Here is a 25127-nt window from a genome sequence, read left to right as displayed (position 1 = left end):
CGTTTCCCGGGCAACAGGGTCTTCCGGGGACATTCCTCCCTTTTTTTGTCTGGAGCCCTCTAACAGTTCTCGGCCTGTCTCCTAGGGGACGGGTGATGCAGAACAGTCTAGTGCCAGGTCCAGCTCCATTCAACTGCCAACCCGCCTGCCTGGCCCAGCTATGACCATGGACCCCTCTTTACAATCGCAGGCTCTGCACCGGGCTCTGGAGCGGAACCGGACCAACTACGCGCGCAGTCCACCCCGGGTGGTGTTCTTAAAACCCAAGGCCAGTGAGACACCTGTGCTTTTCAGGTGCTTCTGGCCCCTTCCTAGCCCGCACCCCAAGGACCACCCAGCCCGACCTTCGACTTTCACCTAAGGTCCCCTCCCTAAAATATTTTAAACATTCTCTCCCTTCAAACTTTTTCAGCCTTTTTCAAAACCCTTTTTGATCTCCACTTCCCCAAAACCCGGTTCTGAGGGTGGCTCCTGGATTCACCCTGGGGTTCAGTTCCAAAAGGAAATCGATCAACAAATTCTTTCATTTCCCTTTTTTATTGCTGGCTTACCTGAGAAGTTCTGGGAATAGTCAAGACTTCTCTGGAGACCCTGGCCTTGCCCAAGGTATCCCTGACTTATATACTACTCTTCCCTTTCCAGCTTGATGAATGCCAGTGAGGTGGCTGTGAAAAAATTTTTACCTAAGAGTCACTTATCAAGGGTGATTATCCGAGACAACCTCAGTGCTCAGCGACTCTATGAATTGGAGGTAATGTAGTGACTAGCTATACGGTTATATTACAATGTGCCAGTCTTCTCCCTCCTGGCCCTCCTTTACTTTTTGAAGCAAAAGGGACCTCAGATTTCTCCCAAACTCTTGTTTTGAGTCAGGTCAGAAAATAGGGATTTTGTATTGTGGGAGAGGGGCAGTGAAAGTTAGGGGAATAGTGATGGAATCTTCACTTCAGGGACTCTTTTTTCACATTCATGTACCACCTCTCTCAAGGGACTGCTGTGACCAGCAGGGAACTTATGATGGCTGATAAACTATTGAAGGCTTGGGGAAGGGATCCAACTTACCTTTAAAGTCCCACAACCAGGAAATAGCAAGAGGAAGTGCAGAGCCCAGGTTTTTTTCCCCTCTTCCAGGTCTTAACACAAAATATATTGACTTTATGGGGGGAAAAAAAAAGCATGAGTGGAAAGAGTGATAGGTAGCAAGAGATTGATCTGGTTTGGTCCTCCTTGGCTATTCAGGCAGGCAAGAAATTTTACTAGTTTTTCTCTCTTTGTACAAATGGTGCGGCAAGGGTTTCAGCTCTTTGTTCAAAGAAGAGAAAGCTGAGGACTTAGGCATTCCTGGTGGTCTGGAGGCTTGTGGAAAAAACTCAGTTGGGGCTCTTCCTCCTGCTCCCTCTCCCTGCTATGGGGGGGAGGGGGGAGGCCAACAGGTGGTCCTGGGCTATGATCTATCAGAAAGGGGGAAAATGGGCAAGCCAGCTCTGTGTGTACCCAAAAGATGCCATCCTACTGAACATGAAACTGTCTCTCCAAATTCTCTTCCAATCCTGATGAATGTAGGTACACACATTCTGTTCACTCTCCTCTTCTCTCTATGTAGCTTGATTTCCAGCTTCATCATTCCATAGATGCTGCTCTCTTCAAATTTATCAGGAGGGGGGAGATAAGTGGCTCAGTGGATGGAGAGCTAGGCCCAGAGTCAGGAAGTCCAGGGTTCAAATCTGGCCTCAGATACTTCCTACCTGTGTGACCTTGGGCAAGTCACTTAACTCCCATTGTCTAACCCTTACCACTCATGCCTTAGAACCAATATGCACTATAGAACCAATATGCACATTGGTTCTAAGATGGAAGGTAAGGGTTTAAAAAAGTTACCAGGGATCTCTTTTTGCTAAATCCAATGGCTTTTTCTCAGCCCTCATTCTCCTTGACCTCTCACTTCTCAAGGTCAAAGACCATGTAGTCTTTGCCATTGTTGATCCCTCTCTCTTCCTTGATACTTTCTTGCTTTAGATTTTCAGGACACCCCTCTCTCCAGGTTCCTTCCTTTCTAACTGCTCCTAAATAAATCTTTTTGAGACAATGGGTGTCCCCCAAAGCTCCGTTCTGGGAAAATTAAATTGAAAACTCCTGGTTCTTGGTTTCCATAGAGTTTATTAATATTACTTGAATAAAGCAGATAGAGATTAAAGACTATTTATAATCTAATTTTAACCATGTGTCTCCCCACATGGTTATCTCACTTAACCAAAGTCTTCCACTGCCACCATCCAAGGGAATAGAGAGAGTGCACCCCCTCACACGCCCTTTACCCTTTCTTTTGGCCCGGATTCCTAACCTTTTGTTCTGGATTGTGTCCCTAAGACTCTTCACCTGTGACCTATGTTTGGAGCATTCAGGTGACACTGAGTCATGCAGCACAGAGACACAGGTTGGACAACCCCAGGGCAAAGGGGTTCCTTTTACACAATCCCCACTGTGATTCTATTGGGAGATAATCATGTTAAAATCTCCTCACTTGGAAGTCTTAGGAGATTAACATGCCTAGTCTCCCCAGGGAATCATTTCACATAACCTTCTTTTACCTCTAAAGCTTCTTTTACTAGAGGTATGTAAAACATTGCACTTTACCTAGAGGGAATTATAACAATTTGTGGATAAGAGGGAAAGAAAAGAGAAAGAAAACAAAAATGATTGATAGACACATTGACAAAAAGCCAATTAGGGGCACTCTCTTTTGGCATAAGAATTTACATTTAGAATAAATGATATGTTCAGTTCAGCTCATATATACCAAAGTTCACTCTGGATCTTTTGATGCAGTGTGTGGTTTCCATAGGCTTCCTTATGACATCTTCTCCAAACGATCCATTTTCTTGATTCAGGGTGTTAACGATTTTCTTTCCCTAAAATTTCTTTAAAAGATTTTAAACCTTGGATTTTAGAATAATTTTACAATCTCTGCCCCGAGGAGGGTGTTGACCAACACTAGAATCACCCCAGGATACATGGCTGAGTTATGAATTATATGAATCAATTCCCAAAAGAAAATCAAACCCCCCCCAAAAGCCCAATAGAAGAGAAAAAATTCTTAATAAAAATAAATACATATATCAAAATCTTATGTGTATAAAATTGAGTAAAAAAACCCCATAACAGTCCCTCAAATCACCAGCAAGGCCCAATTAAAGTGATTTATGTTCTATAAGTCTGCAGGACAATTGCAGCAATATTTTACTTACTCATCAGCAGCCAGGACTTCACAAAATTGCCATACTATAAAAGAAAAGGGACTAGATTCTGAGATAAAAGGGAAATATGATTCCCTGGTCTGATTTTACCTTCAACCTCAAAGATAGAGGAACCAAAATGAAAGCCAAACTAAGGTACTTGTAGGAATCTGGCATGGGGAAGTCCAGTGTCTGGATTTGTCAACTATCCACTTCCATGAACCTCAAAACAAGTCCTCTGTCTTTGCATAGATCCTGAGCAATCCCACAGGAATTGTTCGTCTTCTTGACCTTGTGGTTCTTTGCACTGTGAAGTGGCACATTTTTTGATCCCTTCTTCTGAAATCAGACACAATTATTAGTAAAAGTCCCATAATACTTAACAACCAATGTCAGTTTCCATAGTCTAAAGCTTTGGGATATGCATTGGTATTAGGGCTAATAAATATTGTAAACTTATCCTTCAAAATAAAAGAAAAAAACATTAATAGGTGATTCCATTTACTCAAGTACAAAAAAGAAGAAAAAACAAATATCCTATTGCAAATATAAGAAAAACAATAATAAAAAATTTAAAATCAGGAATTTATAGTTCACATTCTATGTGACAATGTGCCAGCAAAGAGACACATAATATAAAGGTTTTCACTCAAAAACAAGTTCTATTTCCTTTCTAACTTGGCCATGATTCACAGTGTGAATGTACATAATTTTTTCACCAGGTAAAAGCTTGTTATAAACCAGTGGTTCTCAACCTCTCCATTTGTAGCAATGAGAATACATAATGCATATCAAGTATTTACATTCTGAATCATAACTGTAGCAAAATTACAGTTTTGAAGTAGCCACCAAAATAATTTTTTGGTTTGGGGTCACTGCAACATGAGGAACTGTATTGCGGGGTCATGGCATTAGAAAGGTTGAGAACCACTGTTATAAACAGTAGTACAAGAGCTAATGCAGATTCTAAGAAGTACCACAATCCCCAAAATTATAAGAGGAGAGTACAAATGAAAGCAATGTTAACAGCCAAAACATAGTAACTTAAAGTGACATTGTGTAATGAAATATTTCAGATTTGATTAATATGTAAACTTAAAAACAAAATTAAATTTAAAAACAAATAAGCAATAAATACAATATATGTGACAGTCAGTGTCAATAGAAGGTACCCATTTTATATGTGAGCAATGAATCCAAGAGGCTTTTTCTCTAATTTTGATAGCTATTGGAGTAGTTCACTGGAAATTATATATACCTTGTCTCCTGGAGGTAGATCTGTATTCAAGATTGCTTTACAGAGACTTCTTTACTACGGGGAAGGGAACAAACTGAAACAGTCAACATCAGTAAGGCAGTAGGTTCTGAAAAGTTCATCACAGGCTAAAATTCACCTCCAGACTCTTTGAGATCCCTTCCCCTCCCAAGTACCATCATTTATCTAGATTTCTTTGGCCACATCTCTGGACATTTTGGTTATTTCCTTGTGATACCTCAGAGTGATAACAGATTCCTTGGCATGGTGCATTATGGTCTGTGTTGTAATTTACCCTATTACAATCATTGATCTTGTTAGAGGATCTATTATTGTTATCATTATTATTATTTCTTAACCTGCTTCTGTTTCTATTTTCTTGCTTCCTGTTTCTACAATCCATTGCTATATGGAATTCCTTCCCACAAAAACAAAACAAAACAAACAAAAAAACCAAGTCACTGGTTGCCTCTTAGTTCCTTTAAAAGAGCTATGATCTGTCTGTCTAATAGCTCCTTCTTTTACTTGTTCCTCTAATTCCTTAATTCATTTTTCTCCTTTAATTTCTCCACTAATTCAGCTTCCTCTCTATCTTCCTTTTCATGGCTGTCAAAGATGTAAACTGTTACTCTCTTTAATTTATCAAGGTCCATAGTAGGCCAGTCAGGACATTTAATAATAAAATATTTCCTAACCACTCTGCAGCAGTTTTTAACAAATTGTGTTCTTATGTGTCTAACATCTTTTCCCCTAGAACAGAGGTTCTCAACCTCTCAATTTATAGCAATGAGAATACATAATGCATATCAGGCATTTACATTCCGAATCATAATTGTAGCAAAATTACAGTTTTGAAGTAGCCACCAAAATAATTTTTTGGTTTGGGGTCACTGCAACATGAGGAACTGTATTGCGGGGTCATGGCATTAGAAAGGTTGAGAACCACTGCCCTAGAAAGATCTAGGTTCAGATATCTGCATCCCAGTTCAATACATCTATCCAAGAACTGAGATGGTTTCTCATTATCCTTCTGCTTCAAGACTTCAAATTTAGTCCAAGTACCTGGTCTGTCGGAACAAGCCCTCATTGCTTTTAATAATGTACTCCTAGCCTGATATAGATGTAATTAATCTTACTCTGAATTTGGGTCCCAAATAGAGTCTTCAGCCTGCCAATGAATCTCCCTCTCTCTCTGGGCCTGATTAATAAGAGAAAGAACATTATTTCTTTTGTGTTCTGTTAGCAGAGTGTGCATTAAATCCTGTACATTTGCCCATATTGTATTATAACTTCTTTCCCCCCCCCTAAAACTCTTACCTTCAGTCTTAGAATCAATACTATGTATTGGTTCAAGGCAGAAGAGTGGTAAGGGCTAGGCAATGGGGGTTAAGTGGTTTTCCTAGGGTCATACAACTGGGAAGCCAGATATGAACCTAGCACCTCCCATCTCTATGCCTGGCTCTCAATCCACTGAACCACCCAGCAGCCCCCTGGATTATAACTTCTATAAATGCTTTCAAATTTATTATGACTATGATGGATTCATCTTCAAAGGAAGGATATTTTTTTCTTTGAATCTCTCAATGTTTTGTGGAAAGGCATATGATGTCTAATATTTACTAAATTCCCTCTTTTGTTATAAGTGGGAACAGCCTTAGAACAGTGGTTCTCAATCTTTCTAATGCCGTGACCCCGCAGTACAGTTCCTCATGTTGCAGTGACCCCAAACCAAAAAATTATTTTGGTGGCTACTTCAAAACTGTAATTTTGCTACAGTTATGATTCAGAATGTAAATACTTTATATGCATTATGTATTCTCATTGCTACAAATTGAGAGGTTGAGAATTGCTGCCTTAGAGATGTAAACCTCAAAATTTCTCAGACTTATGAATGTTGGAAATTTCCCCCATTGGGGAATCTTCCACTTAAAAAAATTCCCTAGCAGATGGTGAGAACTCTACTTGAGTGTGGGGGCTCCTTGCCTTGGGAATATCCCTACTCCACCCTACTTAGGACTGCTTTAGGACAGAGAGCTCCTTGAGAAAAATGAATAGTACTTAAACCCATACTTTTCTTAAGCTAAGTACCTATAAAGGTCAAGCAACTTGTGAATTTACAAGGAACAAAGAACTGGAAAACTTACTCAGAGCTTTCCTGGTGTGAATTACTCAAAAATCCACACCTTCTTAGGTGTGGACTAAGAATGAGCAGTCCTTTAGAAACATCTACAGTGATTGGTAGATGTAAGGACTTAGGGGAGGTGACAGAGGAGATTTTGCCCTTAAAAATAAGAGCTCAGGGAAGAGCTGGGGAGTCATTCTGAAACATTCAGATTGGAGAGACTCATTCTGAGGAGACTGATTCTGAAACATTCAGATGGAGGAGGGAGCTGGTGAAAGCAGCTGAGATGCTGCTGGCCTGGTGTCATTAGAAATCCTCACTTAGACAGATCTTATGGTGAGTTATAAAAAACTGACTGATTTCTCTCTTAAGGCTCAGGTCTAGGCCATATTGGCTTGAGGCCCTTCATACTTATTCCTTTCTTACTCTCTCTCTCTTTCTTTGATTACTCATTGTATTGTTAAGTAAAATCTCTATAAAACCCAATTGACTTGGGTATTTGAATAATTGGGAATATTTCCCTGGTGACCACCTTATATTTGATTTAAAAACCAAGACACTGTAGTGAAACATATTTCTGCGGTCAAATTTACTCACCCTCTCTTATATCTATCACAATTTATATCTTCCACTATTTTAATCACTACAGTTTAAGACCTCAATCATTTTAAATCTCACAGTTTATGGCAACCATGAAGGGATTAAGATCAGAAGTACCGGTAGGGTGTGAATTTAGAGTTGATTGTGTTGGGTTGGAAGCATGAGCAGTGGGAGGAGTGGGTGGGTTTTCTGAGGCCAAGGGGGCAGGGGGAGGGGTGGGTTCGTTAAGAGGGTTATTGTCCATAGCAAGGTGGGACAGAGATTTTGATAATGTTCTTAACTCTCTGTTAATGCTTCTTATAAAAGTTACAATCTCTCCCTGATCTTCCTCTATAAGGTCCTGTCTAGTATTCAGTTTTTCCATTTGTTGAATATGAGATTGGAGCAATTGGTTGGTTTGACTGAGAATTGAGTTCTTCATGGAAATACAATATTAAGATTACAACAATCAAAAACTCAAGGGAAAGTAGTATGTTGATTAGATTTTGCCATAAGTTCCATGTGATGAGCCCTTTCAGAGAGACAAGGAATTCTGTATTTATAAGATTGGTCATGGGGCTGATGAGCCAGCTGCTAAGTAAGCTGCAGACCAATGCTTGTACTAAGAAAAGAACAAAGTATTTACTGAAACTCCAGTTGTTAACTAAGTTCTGAACTGTCTGTGACTCCATATTTCTAAAGTAAAAACGTGGGAAGCAGGACAAGGCCAAAACGTTTTCCCAGGTTTTTCTAATCCTAATTTAGGCAATTGCTAGCCAGGACCTTAGGGCCCTGTTGCTAAGATCTAAAACAGCTTAATTTAAGGAGAATCAAAAAGGTTTTTTACTCACCCGTTCTTGCAGCTGTAAATTGAAGTCAAGTTAAAACAGAAAACAAAACTGACTGATAGACAAGTAATAAGGCAAAGAGATAAAGGAAAGAGATTTCACAGAAGGCTTTTGAGAGTTTCTCACCAACTTCGTAAGGTTGTCATAAACTGTGAGATTTAAAATGGTTGAGGTCTTAAACTGTAGTGATTAAAATAGTGGAAGATATAAATTGTGATAGATATAAGAGAGGGTGAGTAAATTTGACCGTAGAAATATGTTTCACTACAGTGTCTTGGGTTTTAAAATCAAATATAAGGTGGTCGCCAGGGAAATATTCCCAATTATTCAAATACCCAAGTCAATTGGGTTTTATAGAGATTTTACTTAACAATACAATGAGTAATCAAAGAAAGAGAGGGAGAGTAAGAAAGGAATAAGTATGAAGGGCCTCAAGCCAATATGGCCTAGACCTGAGCCTTAAGAGAGAAATCAGTCAGTTTTTTATAACTCACCATAAGATCTGTCTAAGTAAGGATTTCTAATGACACCAGGCCAGCAGCATCTCAGCTGCTTTCACCAGCTCCCTCCTCCATCTGAATGTTTCAGAATAGGGTAGAGTAGGGATATTCCCAAGGCAAGGAGCCCCCACACTCAAGTAGAGTTCTCACCATCTGCTAGGGAATCTTCAAAAAATTCCCTAGCAGATGGTGAGAACTCTACTTGAGTGTGGGGGCTCCTTGCCTTAGGAATATCCCAAACACAATGATGGCGTCTCGGGGGGGGGGCTGGGGCACAGGAATCAGAGGATGCAACCTTTGATTTTCCGGACCCTGATGTCCTACTACCCGTTGTCCCTATCCACTGCCCTCCCCATACTAATGAACCCCATGTTACCTTAAAGGTGGGTAACACTTATTATGATTGTCTATTAGACACTGGAGCTACCAGGTCTGTATTGAAGAATGTACCAGATTTAAATTGTTATTCCGTTGATTCACAAAGTGTAATGGGAGTATCAGGAATACCCCAAAGAGTTGAAAAACTTGCCCCTAGAATGGTGTCTGTAGGACCCCTAGAGGTACAACATTCCTTTCTTTTGATGCCTGACTCCCCCTTAAATTTGCTGGGGAGAGACCTTCTATGCAAACTCAGAGCCACAATAACTTGTTCACCAGGTGGTTCTTTATCATTGGAAGTACCAGAGGAATCTTTAAATTTACTCCCTGTACTTCTCTCGGAAAACCAGGAGGCAAAAGAGCCTTCCACTTTTGAAATACCTAAGGATATACCAGAGTCTCTTTGGGCCACATCTTCTTCCAATGTAGGCTTACTTAAATCTGCTGTTCCTGTGCAGATAAAAACTAAATCTAGCCCACCTCCTTCCATCCCTCAGTATCCCCTCTCAAAGGAGGCAATTGAGGGTATTACACCAGTTATTAACTCATTAATAGAACAGGGAATAATAATCTCTTGCAAATCTGAATACAACACGCCCATCCTGCCAGTTAAAAAACCAAAAAGAAGGCCCGATGGCAAGCACCTCTATAGATTCGTACAGGATCTGAGGGCAGTGAATAATCACATTATAAAGAGACACTCCGTAGTTTCTAACATAAATACTATTATTTCCTCTATTCCTAGCACAGCTACATACTTTACAGTAGTAGACTTGTGTTCAGCTTTCTTTTCCATACCTATACATGAGAACTCCAGGCATATTTTTGCTTTTACCTGGAAGGGCTCACAATATTCATGGAGTCGGCTGCCACAAGGTTATGTGGAAAGTCCGAGTTTATTTGAGTAAATTTTGAGCCAAGACACAGACAATATAACATTTAAAAATAGCAAATTAATCAAATATGTAGATGATCTACTCTTGGCTTCAATAGACGCAAAAACATGTCAAGAAGATAGCAAGCACCTTCTTTTGGAATTGCACAAAAGAGGACATAAAATCTCTAAGGATAAAGTTCAGTGGTGTTTCCCAAGAGTAGAATATTTGGGATTCATCTTGACTGCTGGTGCTCGTTATATTTCTCCAAAACGAATTGAGAATATTCAAAATTTAAGCGCTCCTACTACTAAGAAACAGTTGAGAGCAATTTTAGGAGCAACAGGGTTTTGCAGACAATGAATTCCTTGCTATGGGGAAATTACTAAACCCCTTATAGCATTAACAAAGGATTCGGTTCCTGAACCCCTCAAATTAGAGCCTGAACACTTGTCAGCTCTATCAGATCTAAAAAGAGCTATCATGTCTTCCCCTGCTCTAGGCATCCCAGATTATAACAAGCCATTTACTTTGTATGTGCATGAGCGAAGAGGAGTAGCTTCTGATGTGTTAACTCAGACTTTGGGACCTTCTCAGTGCCCAATTGCTTATTATTCTGCTAAATTGGACCCAGTAGCAGCAGGAGCACCACCATGTCTTAGAGGAGTAGCTGCTACAGCCTTACTAGTAACAAAAACTGTTGATTTAGTATTGGGATGTCCATTAACAATAATATGCCCACATGAGGTAGAAGCATTATTGATAAAACATAGAACACAGGCATTCTCGGATCAGAGAATTACAAGATATGAAATAACCCTATTAAATAGTGAAAACATTACTTTAAAACGTTGTACTACTCTTAACCCTGCCACCTTGCTTCCAGATTTACCAACTTCAGGAGAACCATTACACAATTGTGAAACATTAGTGTCCATGGCAGAAAAGCCTCGAGATAATCTCTTGGACACTCCCTTAGACAATGCAGATCTGATTTTATTTGCCGATGGTTCCTCTTTTATGAGGGATGGCATACGTTACACTGGAGCTGCCGTAGTCTCAGAATTTGCCACTGAATGGTCAGCTTCACTACCTTCTAACATTAATACTCAAGGAGCAGAACTCATAGCTCTGAAGCAAGCTTGTATAATTGCCAAGGATAAAAAGGCAACAATTTATAAGGATTCTAGATATGCTTTTGGCATTTGTCACTCAGTCAGAATGTTATGGCTCCAGAGAGGATTCCTAACCTCAGCTGGAAAATCTATAGCTAATGCAGAAATTATTAATGAAGTTCCTTCTTCTCTCCAGCTTCCTGAAGCCCTAGCTGTAGTTCATTGTTCTGCCCATACAGGTGGCACTGACCCTGTCTCTAGAGGAAATGACCGAGCAGATGCCGCTGCAAAGCTAGCAGCTATAGAAGGGCCTGAATTAATTTTAACATTAACAACTACTAATGATTTAAATTTACCACTTTCCTATAATGAAAAGGAAGTGGAAAAATGGAAACAAAAATTCAAAGCAAAAGAGATTAATGGAGTGTGGGTGTCATCTGAAGTAAAACCCCTGCTCCCTAAAAGTTTCTATAACCAAATTTGCCAATCTATTCATAAAAATGGTCATTTTGGCACCCAGGGCATCATGGACTCTGTTAAGAGTGTATGGATAGCCCCTAGTATAACTACCATAGCCTCTAAAGTGTGTTCAGCCTGCTCTACCTGCCAGGCATATAACCAACATACATTTCGTGGAAAAGCCTTTGGTGGACGTCCTCTGGCTTACACACCTTTTGAACATCTACAGATAGATTTCATAACGATGCCAAAGGCTGGACGTTATAAATTTTGTCTAGTAATTGTAGATCCACTAACCAGATGGCCGGAAGCATTTCCTGCGACCAGAGCCACGGCGGATTTTGTTGCAAAGATACTTTTAAAGGAAATTATTCCTCGTTTTGGCCTGCCAGCACATATTGATTCTGATAGGGGGAGTCATTTTACTGATTCTGTTCTAAATCAGATATATTCTTGCTTGGGAATAACTCCCAAATTTCATGTTCCATATCATCCCCAGAGCTCAGGCCAAGTTGAGAGGATGAACAAAGAACTTAAAACTATGATTGGCAAATTATGCACTGAGACACATTTAAAATGGCCTGAAATTCTCCCTCTGGCCCTATTTTATCTTAGAAGCAGGCCTAGAGGAGACTTACATATTTCACCATTTGAGATGCTTTTTGGACATCCGCCTATACAGGCTAAGCCTTTCTCCCTTGCATATACCTCACTATTAGGGGGAGATATTACTATTGCTTCCTATATACAGGAGTTACAGCACAAACTATGTGAACTTCATGAATCCGGAGCTGCAGTACAAGCTGGACCATTAGACTTTTCTCTGCATGACCTGAATCCAGGAGATAAAGTTTATATTAAGAATTTCAAGCGAATTGGAGCAACTCAACCTTCATGGGAAGGACCATTCCAAATATTATTAACTACTCCAACATCTATAAAGATTGGAGAAAGGGACTCTTGGATTCACTGCTCACATGTGAAGAAAGCATCTTCTGCTGAGACTGATTGACTCTATCCTATCATATGAATTGGAGATAATAATCCATAGACAAATGAATGCTGTTTTTTTGAAAACACATTGAATTGCTGATTTTTTCCTTATTTTTATTATTTCTTTTCTGTATTTTGATTAGAATATTTGATTTTTTCTCATTTTTGTACTGAAGGTACACATAATTAATATTAATATTTTTTCCTGCAGTAATAGAAGTTAATATATATTCTTGCTATAATATCAATATATACCTAAAAGCTTTAAATTATGGGAACCTGCCATTTATTGATAAAATATTATAGGACTGTGATTAATGTTTGAATCTGATTCCAGAAATAGCGATAAAAAACAAGGAGCACAGACTTAACCTGAATAGTGCCAAAAAGAGCACACAGGAAATACTAATGTGAGACTCGAGGTTGCGACGCTTGACATATGATAAGTTATAGGACTTTCTTGTATCTACACTCTTTACGAAGTACTCATACAAGTATAAAGTTTGACTATCATGCTGGCTCCCTATATCCCTGAGAATGACAAAAAAGTCAGACGAGGGAATGACATTTCCCTATCAAAATAGAATTCTAGTTACTCTTCTCTTCTTACATTATGGCAACTTCCTGTAGTCTTGGCTACAAATGACTAAGTGAAATATTATTGCATTCTGTCCTACATACTTGTGGGATAGAAATTACTTTAAACTGGACCTATACAAGGCTTATTTTGAATTTTTCTTATGTTTTTGGTTATTTTTCTCTTCTTTTGATAATGACTCATAACTCAACATTGCATTCTGAGTTGAACTGAATGATTTTTTAATACTTCAGGGGGGATTGTATTTTAATTTTAAAATAAGCATTTTTGAATTTTTTGTTTGAGATTGTATTTTTATAAAAATCCAAGAATTTTGATTTTTTTGTTTTAAGATTGTACTTTTATAAAAATTCAAGATTTTGATTTTGTTCGAGAAAAGATCTTCAAGAAAGAAGTTTGAAACTTTTATATCCAGAGAATGAACTGTTGCAGAAAGATGTCGGAAAACCTACACTTCATCAAGAAAATCAAGAATGAACTTTGTATATGATTGATTGAACTGAACTTTGATTGAACATTTATTGTAAATGTACACATTCATGCCAAAAGGAACTGCCCCTAATTTGGCTTTCTGTCAATGCGCCTAGCAAAACATTGGTTTTGCTTTCTTTTCTTTTCTTTTCTTTTTTCTTTTCTTTTCTATTTCCTCTCTCACTATTCTAATTTCTCTTAGAAAATTGAATATCGTGTATATCTATAGTTAGAAGTGCATTTTGAATTACAAAAATTGATTATGTTAAATGATCAATGGGGAGACTAGTCTCCCATGATCACCAGGGGGGATTGTAAACCTCAAAATTTCTCAGACTTATGAATGTTGGAAATTTCCCCCATTGGGGAATCTTCTACTTAAAAAAATTCCCTAGCAGATGGTGAGAACTCTACTTGAGTGTGGGGGCTCCTTGCCTTGGGAATATCCCTACTCCACCCTACTTAGGACTGCTTTAGGACAGAGAGCTCCTTGAGAAAAATGAATAGTACTTAAACCCATACTTTTCTTAAGCTAAGTACCTATAAAGGTCAAGCAACTTGTGAATTTACAAGGAACAAAGAACTGGAAAACTTACTCAGAGCTTTCCTGGTGTGAATTACTCAAAAATCCACACCTTCTTAGGTGTGGACTAAGAATGAGCAGTCCTTTAGAAACATCTACAGTGATTGGTAGATGTAAGGACTTAGGGGAGGTGACAGAGGAGATTTTGCCCTTAAAAATAAGAGCTCAGGGAAGAGCTGGGGAGTCATTCTGAAACATTCAGATTGGAGAGACTCATTCTGAGGAGACTGATTCTGAAACATTCAGATGGAGGAGGGAGCTGGTGAAAGCAGCTGAGATGCTGCTGACCTGGTGTCATTAGAAATCCTCACTTAGACAGATCTTATGGTGAGTTATAAAAAACTGACTGATTTCTCTCTTAAGGCTCAGGTCTAGGCCATATTGGCTTGAGGCCCTTCATACTTATTCCTTTCTTACTCTCTCTCTCTTTCTTTGATTACTCATTGTATTGTTAAGTAAAATCTCTATAAAACCCAATTGACTTGGGTATTTGAATAATTGGGAATATTTCCCTGGTGACCACCTTATATTTGATTTAAAAACCAAGACACTGTAGTGAAACATATTTCTACGGTCAAATTTACTCACCTTCTCTTATATCTATCACAATTTATATCTTCCACTATTTTAATCACTACAGTTTAAGACCTTAACCATTTTAAATCTCACAGAGGGAATAGGAATTTGAGTTGTCTATGGTTACTGGAATCTTATTTGATGTTCAGATTGGAGTTGAATGGGTGGGGGAAGGGGGAGGAGTGATTGAAGGGGGAGGGAGGGGCTGATCAAGAGGTCAGATGTAGGGTGAAAGGAATGGGGGTAAGGGCAGGGAGGAGAGTGGGGTTGTGGGCCAGGAGGAGAGGAGGAGACTGAGTTAGTTGGGAGGGGTTGGCCAGGGAAAGGAGGGGAGGGAGAAGGAAAGCAGGCGGGGAGGCAAAGGGGAGCAGGGAAAGTAAGGATGGGGAGAAGGGTGGGGGGCTGGGCCAGTAGGGGAAAGAGAGGGGACCAAGGAGAGTTAGGGGGAGAAGTCGAACAAGGGGGAAGAAAGGGTGGGTTTGGGCAGTGGGCAGTGAAAAACTGGGCAAGGCAAGAGAGGAAGTGGGCAGGGCAAGGTAGAGACTGGGCAGGCTTAGGTAAAGTGGGGTAGAGAGATGGTATCAAAGGTGGACTGGGAGGTGAGAGGGGCATGGAATTAGGAGGGGTAGAAGGAGTCAAATCCTGGTCTGACTCAAAGAAGGCAGGGGATCTTTCTTGTTAGATTTATTCAAGGGTTTAGGAGGAGGAACTGAAGGAATCAAGCCAGAATGGTATGTATCTAAAGAAAGAATAACCTCCTGGCTGGAGGGCAATGAGAGCAGTTTCTCAGGGTTTTCAGAGTTAATCAAGCTATTTTCCATGAGTTTTGTTAAATTCCCACAATGACCAGAGGGTATACTCTTTAGAATCCTTATGGCCATTGACCAGTTTTAGTTTGTCTAAAACTTTAAAATCAAAATCAAAAGAACCATACCTTGGCCCGCTAAAGGATTTTACTGTCCACACTTTGCATAGTCTCTTTACTTCCTTCTTTGATATGCCATGTTATTTGGGAAAATTAGGATCACCCCAAGAATTCAATAGTTTATTTATATAGGGGTGAACCTGTAGGAATTTTTCCTGATTTCCTCTGATATGTTGCAATATTTCCCATAGTGTCTAGACTTTTGACCCTGAATTTAGAAGAAAAATTTCTAGCCTTTCTGTCTGTATCTGCTTATTGGAGCTGTCTGACTATTGCTGAATGGGCAATTCAAATAATGGAAAGATCCTAAAACATAAAAAAAAAAATTTGAGATGCAACTTCCTTTAATTTTATTGTAGAAAGCTACTATACTAGAGAAGGATTAAATAAGAAACCAATGCAAGGAAATAGTACCAATAATAAATACATATAATAATAATTATTATTATTGAAAAAATATCATGTTTGAAATAATGAAACACTGAATTAGTATATTGCATTACTGTTGCATTGAATTAGTTTGGCTTAATTTGGTTTTGTTCAATTTTATTAATTTGAATTTATTTAATTTAATTCAATATTAATTTTCAATTCTTAATCATTCTAATTTTAATTTATTCAATTTGATTCAATTTGGTTTGGTGTATTCAATTATATTTAATTTTATTATTTAAAATTATTTTTAAAATTAAACTGCCCACAGTTTTACTTCTTGCCTGTGGGTGGCACTACAACTGTGTGTACTGGCTGCTGTGCACCTTTAGCCACAGCTGGGAGCACAGAGCCTCAACTCCTTGCTGGGAGGTCAGGGTCTTGCGAGGCATGTGTGGCATGGGAGACCCCTCATGTGGGTGGGCACTTCAGTCCCCACCCTCATAGCCAGGATCATGGAAACCCCTCTGGGTTAGGATTGGCTTGGCTTGGAAGCCAGGTAGGGGTGGATAGTGTGGGTGGGAGCCAGGGGCCCCTGCTCTGGGTGGGCTTCGAAGTAGCCGCACCATGAGTCAGGGAGCCAGGGGTGGAAGCCAGTAGAGACTTGTCTCACCAGGTGGGCTGGTTTGTGTATGTGTGTGGGTGTTATCTCACCCTTTGGCTTGGCTCCAGGAAATCAGCAGTGGTCAGGAGACAGCAGCTTTGGCGGGAGGGGACAGGCAAAGCAGCAAGCGGGTGGAAAAACCAGAAAAGCAGGCAAGCCATGGGGGAAAAAATATGAAAAGCAGCTTTGCAGCAGGGATTGGAGCAAAACTGATCTATTCTCTATTCTGTAGTAAAAGGCTTTCTTAAAAAAGGATTCTTTTCCCCAAACTTCAGGTGGTTGCCATCTGTTAAAGTTAAATTAAAAACTCCTGGTTCTTAGTTTCCTTAGTTTATTAATATTACTTGAATAAAGAAAGCAGGTAGAGATTAAAGCCTGTTTCTAATCTAATTCTAACCATGTGTCTCTCCACATGGCTATCTCTCTCTGCCAAGGTCCTCCCCTGCCACCCTCCAAGGGAATAGAGAAAGAAAGCTCACCCCCTCTTTTATACTTTCTTTTGGCCCAGACAAATAACCTTTCATTCCGGGTTGTGCAAGGGGTTCCCTTTACACAGGGCCCTCTTATCAGTCTATTTCCTTGGTGATCTTATTGGCTCCTCTGGTTTTAATTCTCTTCTCTTAAGCTGATGACACTCAGTTCTACGTATTCAACCCCGTCTTCTCTCTCAGTCTTCAGGCTTCAATCTCTAACTGCCTTTTGGACTTGTCAGTCTGGATGGGAGCTCAACACTTAAAAATGAATTGTTTTCTCCAAACCTTTCCTCTTCCGAATTTCCTTACTATTGCTGTGGATATGCTGGTTCCTAACCTAGGAGTCATCCTTGACTCACACTCTTCTCTACCCACCATATTCCAATCTGTTGTCACATCCTAACAATCCTACCTTTACAAATCCCTCTTCTGTGGCCCTTTCTTTTCTCTGACACGACAATTTTTACTCTCAAACAGACCCTCAGCACTCCCATCTGAACTTTTACAATAGCCTTGTGGTTGTTCTGCCTGTCTCAAGTCTCCCCTTTCCATTTTCTACTCGGCTGTTATAGTGATTTTCCTAAAATACAGGTCTGGTCATGTTCCTCACTCCATCCTCCCATCAAGAAACTCCCATGGCTCCCTGTTCCCTCTGGGACTGCTGGTTTTCAGAGGCCCTTCCCACCAACATTCTTCCACTTTCCTCTCCTTCACATAATCCTGCCATCCAATTCCCCATCGGGGTCCCCACACCTGGAATAATCTCTTACCTCACTTCCTCTTCCTGGCCTCTCTTGACTCCTTAAGGTCTTAGTTAAAATCACATCTTCAGCAAGATGCTTTCCCCACTCCACCTTTATCTCAGTGTCTTCTCTTTGTTCATTGACTCTGTCTTTATCTTGTAGGTACCTAACTGTTAGCATTTTGTCTCCCCATTAGACTGGGGACTCTTGGAGGGCAAGGATTCTTTTTTGGTGGGGGCGATGGGTCTTCATTTGTATCATCAGGGCTTAGCACAGTACCTGGTACATAATAGGTGCTTACTTAATCAATGGTAGTTGACTGACTGACTGCATTGGCCTGCTTTTTCAGGAAATGTATTTTAAAATACACTTTTCTTGTTCTCTTTAGTTTTCACATCACCTGTTCCAAGTATATCCCCTCACCCCCCAATTCCCCATTGAGTCATCCCTTGTAACAAAAAATAAAACATGGAAAAGGGCAAAGTTCAGTCAAACACACCAACACATCACCCGCGTCTGACTGTCTACAATGTTCCACACCCCTAGGTCTCCCTTGGGTCCTCTTTTATGCCCACTTTTCTATGCATCTACACTCATTTATTAAGGACCTCCTACATCAAGGATCAGAGCAAAATGTACTAGAAACAAGTGCCCGCAGAGGGAACCTTAGATGGGAGAAGGTGATGTGAATGCCTGGGAAGAAGAGCTCAGGTTGGCTGCAATGTGTGGAGCACATTGTGGTGTAGCAAAGAGCTCAGGTGTCAAAGGTTCTACCTCTGCTTGTGGGAAGCAGGATGAGGCACTTCATCTCTCTGTGCCGCAGCTGAAAGGTCCTTGGCAATGGGAAATAAGGCCAGCAAAGCAGACCGATTACAGACAGCCTTGAATGTGAGACCAAGGAGGCAATCGGGAAGTAGATTTGGTTTTGGAAGGTTATTTTGGCAGCTGTTTGGAGACAATGAGCACTTACTTGATTTTTGAGAAGGCAAAGAATGGTTCAAGAATGAATGGGCTCTGGCTATTGGGGGGTGGGATAGGAAGAGAGGTTACGGGGAAATAACTGAGTGCTGGTGGGAATGCCCAGGCAAATACAGAAGAAAAAGTTCAGGAAAGAGCTTGAGGCAGAGGCCCAGAGTTCATCTGGGTCACTTCTATCGAGGTGATCATTGAAACCCTGGAATTAAGAGTTTGAATCCCCAAGGAAGAGACTTCTCAGCCCAAGCAGGGAGACAGCTAGTCTGAATCACAGGACTAGTAGTGGGGATGCTGAATGTGGAAAGGCTTGCTGAGGTTCTAAGTAGGAAACTGGGGTGAAGGTGCCTGCTGTTTCACTCCCTTCTCCTGTGGGTGGTATAAAATGAGGTAAGTGACTTATGGCTGCCCTGTTTCTAACCTCCTTTTGGAGAGGCCAAACCCTTTAAAGTCAGGTGAGGGCAGAGGCAGGTCACAGGTCCCCACCAAGCTCATCATGCTCTCAAATTGTAAGCCCCACTGGAACTCAAGATCAACTTAAGGTTGGCTGCTGCTACTGCATGAGGGTAGACACTGGTTCTAGATTTCTGTGCATCTATTTTTCCCTTCAAATAGTAACAGATTCTGGAGCACTTTGAGGTTTGACAAGGGCTTCCCTTAAACAACTAAGAACTGTTATTGTTTTATAGAAGAGACAGACTCTGAGGGTTCAAGGAGTTCTCCTGTAACCATAGAGCTTATCAGTGTCCGAGGCAGGTTTGGAATTCAGGTCTTTGTGTCTCCTAGTCTAGCCCTCTGTCCACTATGCCTTGCTATGCTTAGGTGCCATATGTTAAATCAGAAAGAGCCCTGAACTTGAAAGGCATGGCTGTAGCCAACTTAATCTGCTTCTTGGGACCTCAAATTCTGCCACTGGAAAACATGACCACCCCACGTACTTTGTAAGATGATCAGCATGTCTCATAATCAGATGCTTACAGAGAGAGAAATTCATCTGGTAACCGTTAAGACATGGTCATGGATGATAGTTTGGATGGCATAAATGAGGGGTGCTTTGGCACAGTGGATGACCTCAAGGGATAGAGTTGAAGTTCCAACTCTGCCACTGCTGGCAGCTATTGGAAAACAGAAAATGAGGTATCTACCTTCTAATGACCCTGGAGGAACTGGTGAGACTTGCCTCTCTTAGCACATCTGGCCTGTGAGCTGAGGGCTAGGTGGGAGAAAGACAAGAGGCTCCTCTAGCCCAGTAGCTTAGCCATTTCCAATCTCTCCTGGCTTTTCTGTAGACTTTTCTGTAGGCTTTCTGTAGACCTTTCTAATTCTCTTTACCATGATAAGGAAGTACTTGGGATTTCCCAAGTTTGCCACCTCATACATACTTGTCATACTTAAGAGATAGGGAAACCTTGGTTTAGGTAAAGACACAAGACAATCTATTGTAGTAGTGAGCTCCCCATAATTGGGGTAAAATTTGGGTTGAAGTTAGATGACCAGTTGTCAGTTACGCTGTGGACAGAATTCATGCTTCAGGTAAGTGTTGGGACTAGATGTCATTTGTGATGGTTTCCTTTTACCTAAGTGAGTGCTATGAAACTGCTTTAGGATGGCAAAGGTGGGGGACGGTGGAGGGAGTTTGAGAAGCTTCAAAGTCACCAAGAGCCTGACAGTTATGTTATACCTTCCCTACAAGTGCCCAGTGGGGAGGGTACACTGAGGTATGAAGGGGTATAGATGGCACCTTCATTCCAGGGTCACTCTTCCATTCTCCTCTTGCTCTGGGTTAAAAGCCTTCTCCTTCTCCTTTATTTTTTTAAGAGACGAGTAGCAGAGAAGACCAAGAAGAAAATGAGTTACTTCTTCGACCACTTAAAGAAGAAGTTCATGACAGACCAGATGAAGAAAATGAACCGCTGGCGCCGGGAAGCACTGCCTGTTGAGAGATACTTGGAAAGCATCCATCAAAACCAACGGGAGAATGATGCCAAGTTCAAGAAGATGCCTTTGAAAAGTGCTCCCCTGAGAGAGTCTGATAATATCAAGAAAACCAAAAACATTCACAAATGACCAAAAGAGGAGACCTTTTCTTGGGGAGGAGGAGGAGGAGGAGCTGTGCTCAGCCTCATGGAGTGTCCTGGTGACAACTAAACTCTTTTTGGTCACTATTTACTCATTTTGCATGGTTTCCTTGGCATCACAGATGTGTGAGTTATAAACCTAAGAATAGAGGGAAGGTAGGCATCAAGGTAAGGATAAGTACAAGTTGGACACTTAATTGCCTTTATGATTTTAGGGAAGTGCTTTCCCCTCTCTAGAGCCCTCAGCTCCCTCCTTTGTAAAATCAAGGTTCTAAAGTACTTTCCCATTTTAAACTCGCTGAACCCCTGAGGATAATTTGTTATTAGGTGAGCTATGGAATTAATAGAATCACTGCCATCACACTGCAATATTACAAGCTCATCTTCCCAGACTGCTATCCAAAGTCCTTTTCCCATCACACCAGGGGGGATAAGATGATGCACCTTTTTATAGATGGGAAAACTGAGGCTCAGTTAATTGCCAAAGGTCATGACTGGTAAATACTGAAAGAACTTAAACCAAGATGTTTTGATTGCAAGTCCAACTTTCCTCCCACTAGTCTCTAGTATTCCACCTCCCACTTAAGCTAATGTTAGAGACATGTGGGGTTTGGAAAGGCTTTAAAAAATTCTGGGCTCAAGATGAAAGCTTGTGGGGGCAGAGTTGCTTCCCCTCTGAGGCAAGGAGCCAGGGTAGGAGGGATGGTGGAATCATCTCCCCAGGTGAAGCCCTCAGGGCCAGCTAAGAAAAAACACCCAGTTTACCAAGCAATTGCCAGTTATTCAGCTGTTTTCAGCTTAAGGGGGACAAGAAAGAAAAAGATTTAGGATTTACACTTCAATGTAGCAAACAGATCAACAGCTGTAGGTTTTTAACTCTAGAATTAGCTACTCAGGACTGACTTGGGGATAGTTTAATTAGGAACATTAGGGTACTTTTCCAACTTTGTGGTTAGCCAGTTAATGTAACAATTAAATTTAAGTTTTGATTCAATGTGAGAGCTATAAAACTGGTTGCCAATTATAAAATATTATCCCCTAAATCAAAATGACTGTTAGCATTTTTTATTTACAAGGTAGAGATAGTGAACGTGGGAAATATAGGAAGGAAACAAAGCCTGGTCTAGCCTACCAGTCCTAAGTGCTGCTCCAGGCGAAGTCTAGCTCATCCCCCAGCAGGGGTTTCCCCAAATCCCAATCTCCATGTGGATTTCCTGTTAGTCCTCAACCAGAAGTCCTAGTAGTGTCTTCAGTTCTACTCACTAACCGAGAATCCAAGGGAAGAGTCTCCAAGGGACCAGCCTTTCTAAAAGCAAGGAAGCCAAAAGAGTAAAGGAACTAATCTCTCCAAAAACCAAGGAAGGAAAAAGGCCCAGATCATGTTTGTCTCTTCTTTTATACCCCCTTTTCCTCATCACTTCCTGTCTCTCCCCCTCTTTATAGGGATCAATTGCAATCCTTTATTTTTTAGATGACTCGGCATCTTCCAGTTCAACTTTTTCTTTTTTTTAAATTAGAAAATTTTTATTTAATTTAGAATATTTTCCCATGGTTATGTGATTCATATTCATATTCTCCTCCCTTCCCCCCCATAGCTGACACGCAATTCCACTGGGTTTTACATGTGTTGTTGATCAAGACCTATTTCCATATTAATTGATATCTGCACTAGGGAGATCATTCAGAGGCTACATCCCCAATCATATCCCTATCAACCCATGTGATCAAGCCATTGTTTTTCTTCTGTGTTTTTAATCCCACAGTTCTTTCTCTGAATGTGGATAGCATCTTTCTCATAAGTCCTTCAGAATTGTCCTGGATCATTGCATTGCTGCTAATAGAGAAGTCCATTACATTCGATTGTGCCACAGTGTATCCATCTCTTTGTATAATGTTCTCCTGGTTCTTCCCCTTTTACTCTGCATCCATTCTTGGAGGTCATTCCAATTCACATGGAATTCCTCCAGTTAACATTATTCCTTTTAGCACAATAGTATTCCATCACCAACATATACCACAATTTGTTCAGCCATTCCCCAATTGAAGGGCATCCCCTCATTTTCTAATTTTTTGCCACCACAAAGAGTGCAGCTATAAATATTTTTGTATAGGTCTTTTTCCTTATTAGGATCAACCTTTATAAAGCTCCAGAATCACACATCCTAATGTCTATTTAGGCCTGTGAGATTTAAAATGGTGAAACCCATAAACTGTAGTGAGTTAAAATGGTAGAAGATATAAATTGTGATAGATATAAGAGAGGGTGAGTAAATTTGACCACAGAAAATATGTTTCACTACAGTGTCTTGGGTTTTAAATCAAATATAAGGTGGTCGCCAGGGAAATATTCCCAATTATTCAAATACCCAAGTCAACTGGGTTTTATAGAGATTTTTAATTAATAATATAATGAGGAATTAGAGAAAGAGTAGAAAAGGAATCATTATGAAGGGCCTCAAGCCAATATGGCCTAGACCTGAGTCTTAAGAGAGAGAATCAGTCAGTCAGTCTTTTAACACTCACCACAAGGTCTGCCTAAACAAGGATTCTAGTGACACCAGGCCAGCTCCATTTCAGCTGACTTCACCAGAGAGCCTTCCGGCCAGAGACTGTTCCAAAAGGCCTCTCTCAAGAGATTCTTCCCAAGCTGTCCTCATCAGAGATCCTCCAAAAGGCTTTCTCCAAAAGGATATCTCTATCAAGAGATTCTGCTTTTTCTTATTTAGGGGTTTTTCTCCCATGTCACCTCCCCTAAGTCCCTACATCTACCAATCACTGTAGACGCTTTCCAAAGGACTGCCCATCTAAATTCCTGCTAAGTCGACCAATCTCCTCAGTAAGCCTGAATCAGAAAAAATGCTGCTGTGTCGACAAAGATCCTCAGTAAGTCTGAACTAGAGAAAACACAGCTGAGTCAACTAATCTCATCAAGAGAAAACTTCCCTGACCCTTTTAGGTACCTAGCATCCCATTGAATCAATTCTAAAAACAGGGCTGGCTCAAAGAACTCCTTGCCCTACCATAAGCATGGATCCAAGTACTTTCTTTGTTTAGCAAGGAGTTTTCTGCCCTAAAGCATTCTTAAGTACAGGTGGAATAGAGGTCCTCCCATTTCTGATCCTGGTGAGTTCTCACATCCAAATGGGGAATGTTTCTCAGTAGGGAATTTGAGGATTCCTCAATGTGGAATAAAATTTTTAATATTCATAAGTCTGTGAAATTTTAAGGTTCACAGGCCCAAAGCTAAACATGGATTTATTTTTTTCTCTCCAATCTGGTTTCATTGTTGACTTCTGTATTTGCATTAATGACACCAGTGTAAGATTTAATGTCCAATACTTCAAGTATTATTTTTATAAAGTTCATTATCTGACAAAATAGAACCATGTGACTAAGTTTTTTTTACCTGCTCAAAAATCCCTACTCCACCAAAGCCAAGACAGGAAGGAAAAAGAGCAAGAGAGGAACTACACCTAATTTACATCCTGTCTATGTCAGCATGTAAAGACAGTAAGTGAGTAGGGTGCTGGGAATCGTAGTTTTGTTGGGAATTGTAGTTTTTATGGCAATAGATTCTAATTACACCAGGCAGTTCTACTCAGTCCTCTTTCCCAAGCCCCAGTCTTGCAACATCAGCAACCTTTTGAATACTTCAACCTTGCCCAAACCAGACCTCAACTTTCCCTCCAAATCCTTACCATCTTCCCAATTACCCAGGCTTTCAACCTCAATGTGATCCTTGACAACTCTACCTGCCCTCCACATGTCCAATGTGGTGCTGAGTCTTTTCAATAGCTGAGTAAATAAAAAAGGCAATAAGATGGATTACTTGATGCGAGACCCAACTTGCATAAGTCTAATGGAACTGGCAAAAGGCCAACTGAGTGATGAGAAATGAAGCAATGTTTCTAAAATGATTTTCATATCCAATGACCAAATCACTGTTGGACCCTATGTTATGATCCCTATTGTGATATATGGGCATCTAGATCGTACAGTAGCACTGGACTGAAAGTCGGGAAGACTCTTCTTCCTGAGTTCAAATCTGGCCTCAGATATTTCTAACCCTGAACAAGTCACTTAATCCGTTTGGTCTCAGTTTCCTCATTTGTAAAATGAGCTAGAGAAGGAAATGGCAAACTACTCCTACTCCACTATCTAACAAGAAAACCCAAATGGGGTCATGAAGAGTTGGACACAATTGAACAATGAAAAGACTGAAGCAACTTAAACACAAATGAGATATGTGTCTGCCTCTCTGAAGACAACCAGTACCTAGTATGTCATTGGTAAATTATGTGTCACCCACCCCATG

The 25127-nt window shown here is 40.4% G+C and overlaps 1 protein-coding gene across 1 annotated transcript; it reads left to right on the top strand.

The window, feature by feature from the left end:
- Window positions 1-19: 19 nt before the first annotated feature.
- C3H5orf52 (chromosome 3 C5orf52 homolog) lies at window positions 20-21861 on the top strand. The gene is made up of 3 exons (XM_007490559.3): window positions 20-294; window positions 643-751; window positions 20553-21861. Exons 1-3 carry the CDS (start codon window positions 161-163, stop codon window positions 20799-20801), a joined length of 492 nt encoding a protein of 163 aa, XP_007490621.1. The 5' UTR covers window positions 20-160; the 3' UTR covers window positions 20802-21861.
- Window positions 21862-25127: the final 3266 nt, after the last annotated feature.

This window comes from Monodelphis domestica, chromosome 3 (assembly GCF_027887165.1).
Source record: "Monodelphis domestica isolate mMonDom1 chromosome 3, mMonDom1.pri, whole genome shotgun sequence".
In the NCBI taxonomy this organism is placed as follows: Eukaryota; Metazoa; Chordata; class Mammalia; order Didelphimorphia; family Didelphidae; genus Monodelphis; species Monodelphis domestica.
The sequence above is the reverse complement of the archived record's forward strand: the minus strand, read 5'-3'. Positions and strand labels throughout refer to the sequence as shown.

Coding starts and splice junctions, on each gene's coding strand:
- C3H5orf52 (XM_007490559.3), top strand. CDS start 161: ATGACCATGGACCCCTCTTTACAATCGCAGGCTCTGCACCGGGCTCTG. Junction 295..642: donor GAGACACCTGTGCTTTTCAG/GTGCTTCTGGCC, acceptor TTCCCTTTCCAG/CTTGATGAATGCCAGTGAGG. Junction 752..20,552: donor AGCGACTCTATGAATTGGAG/GTAATGTAGTGA, acceptor TATTTTTTTAAG/AGACGAGTAGCAGAGAAGAC.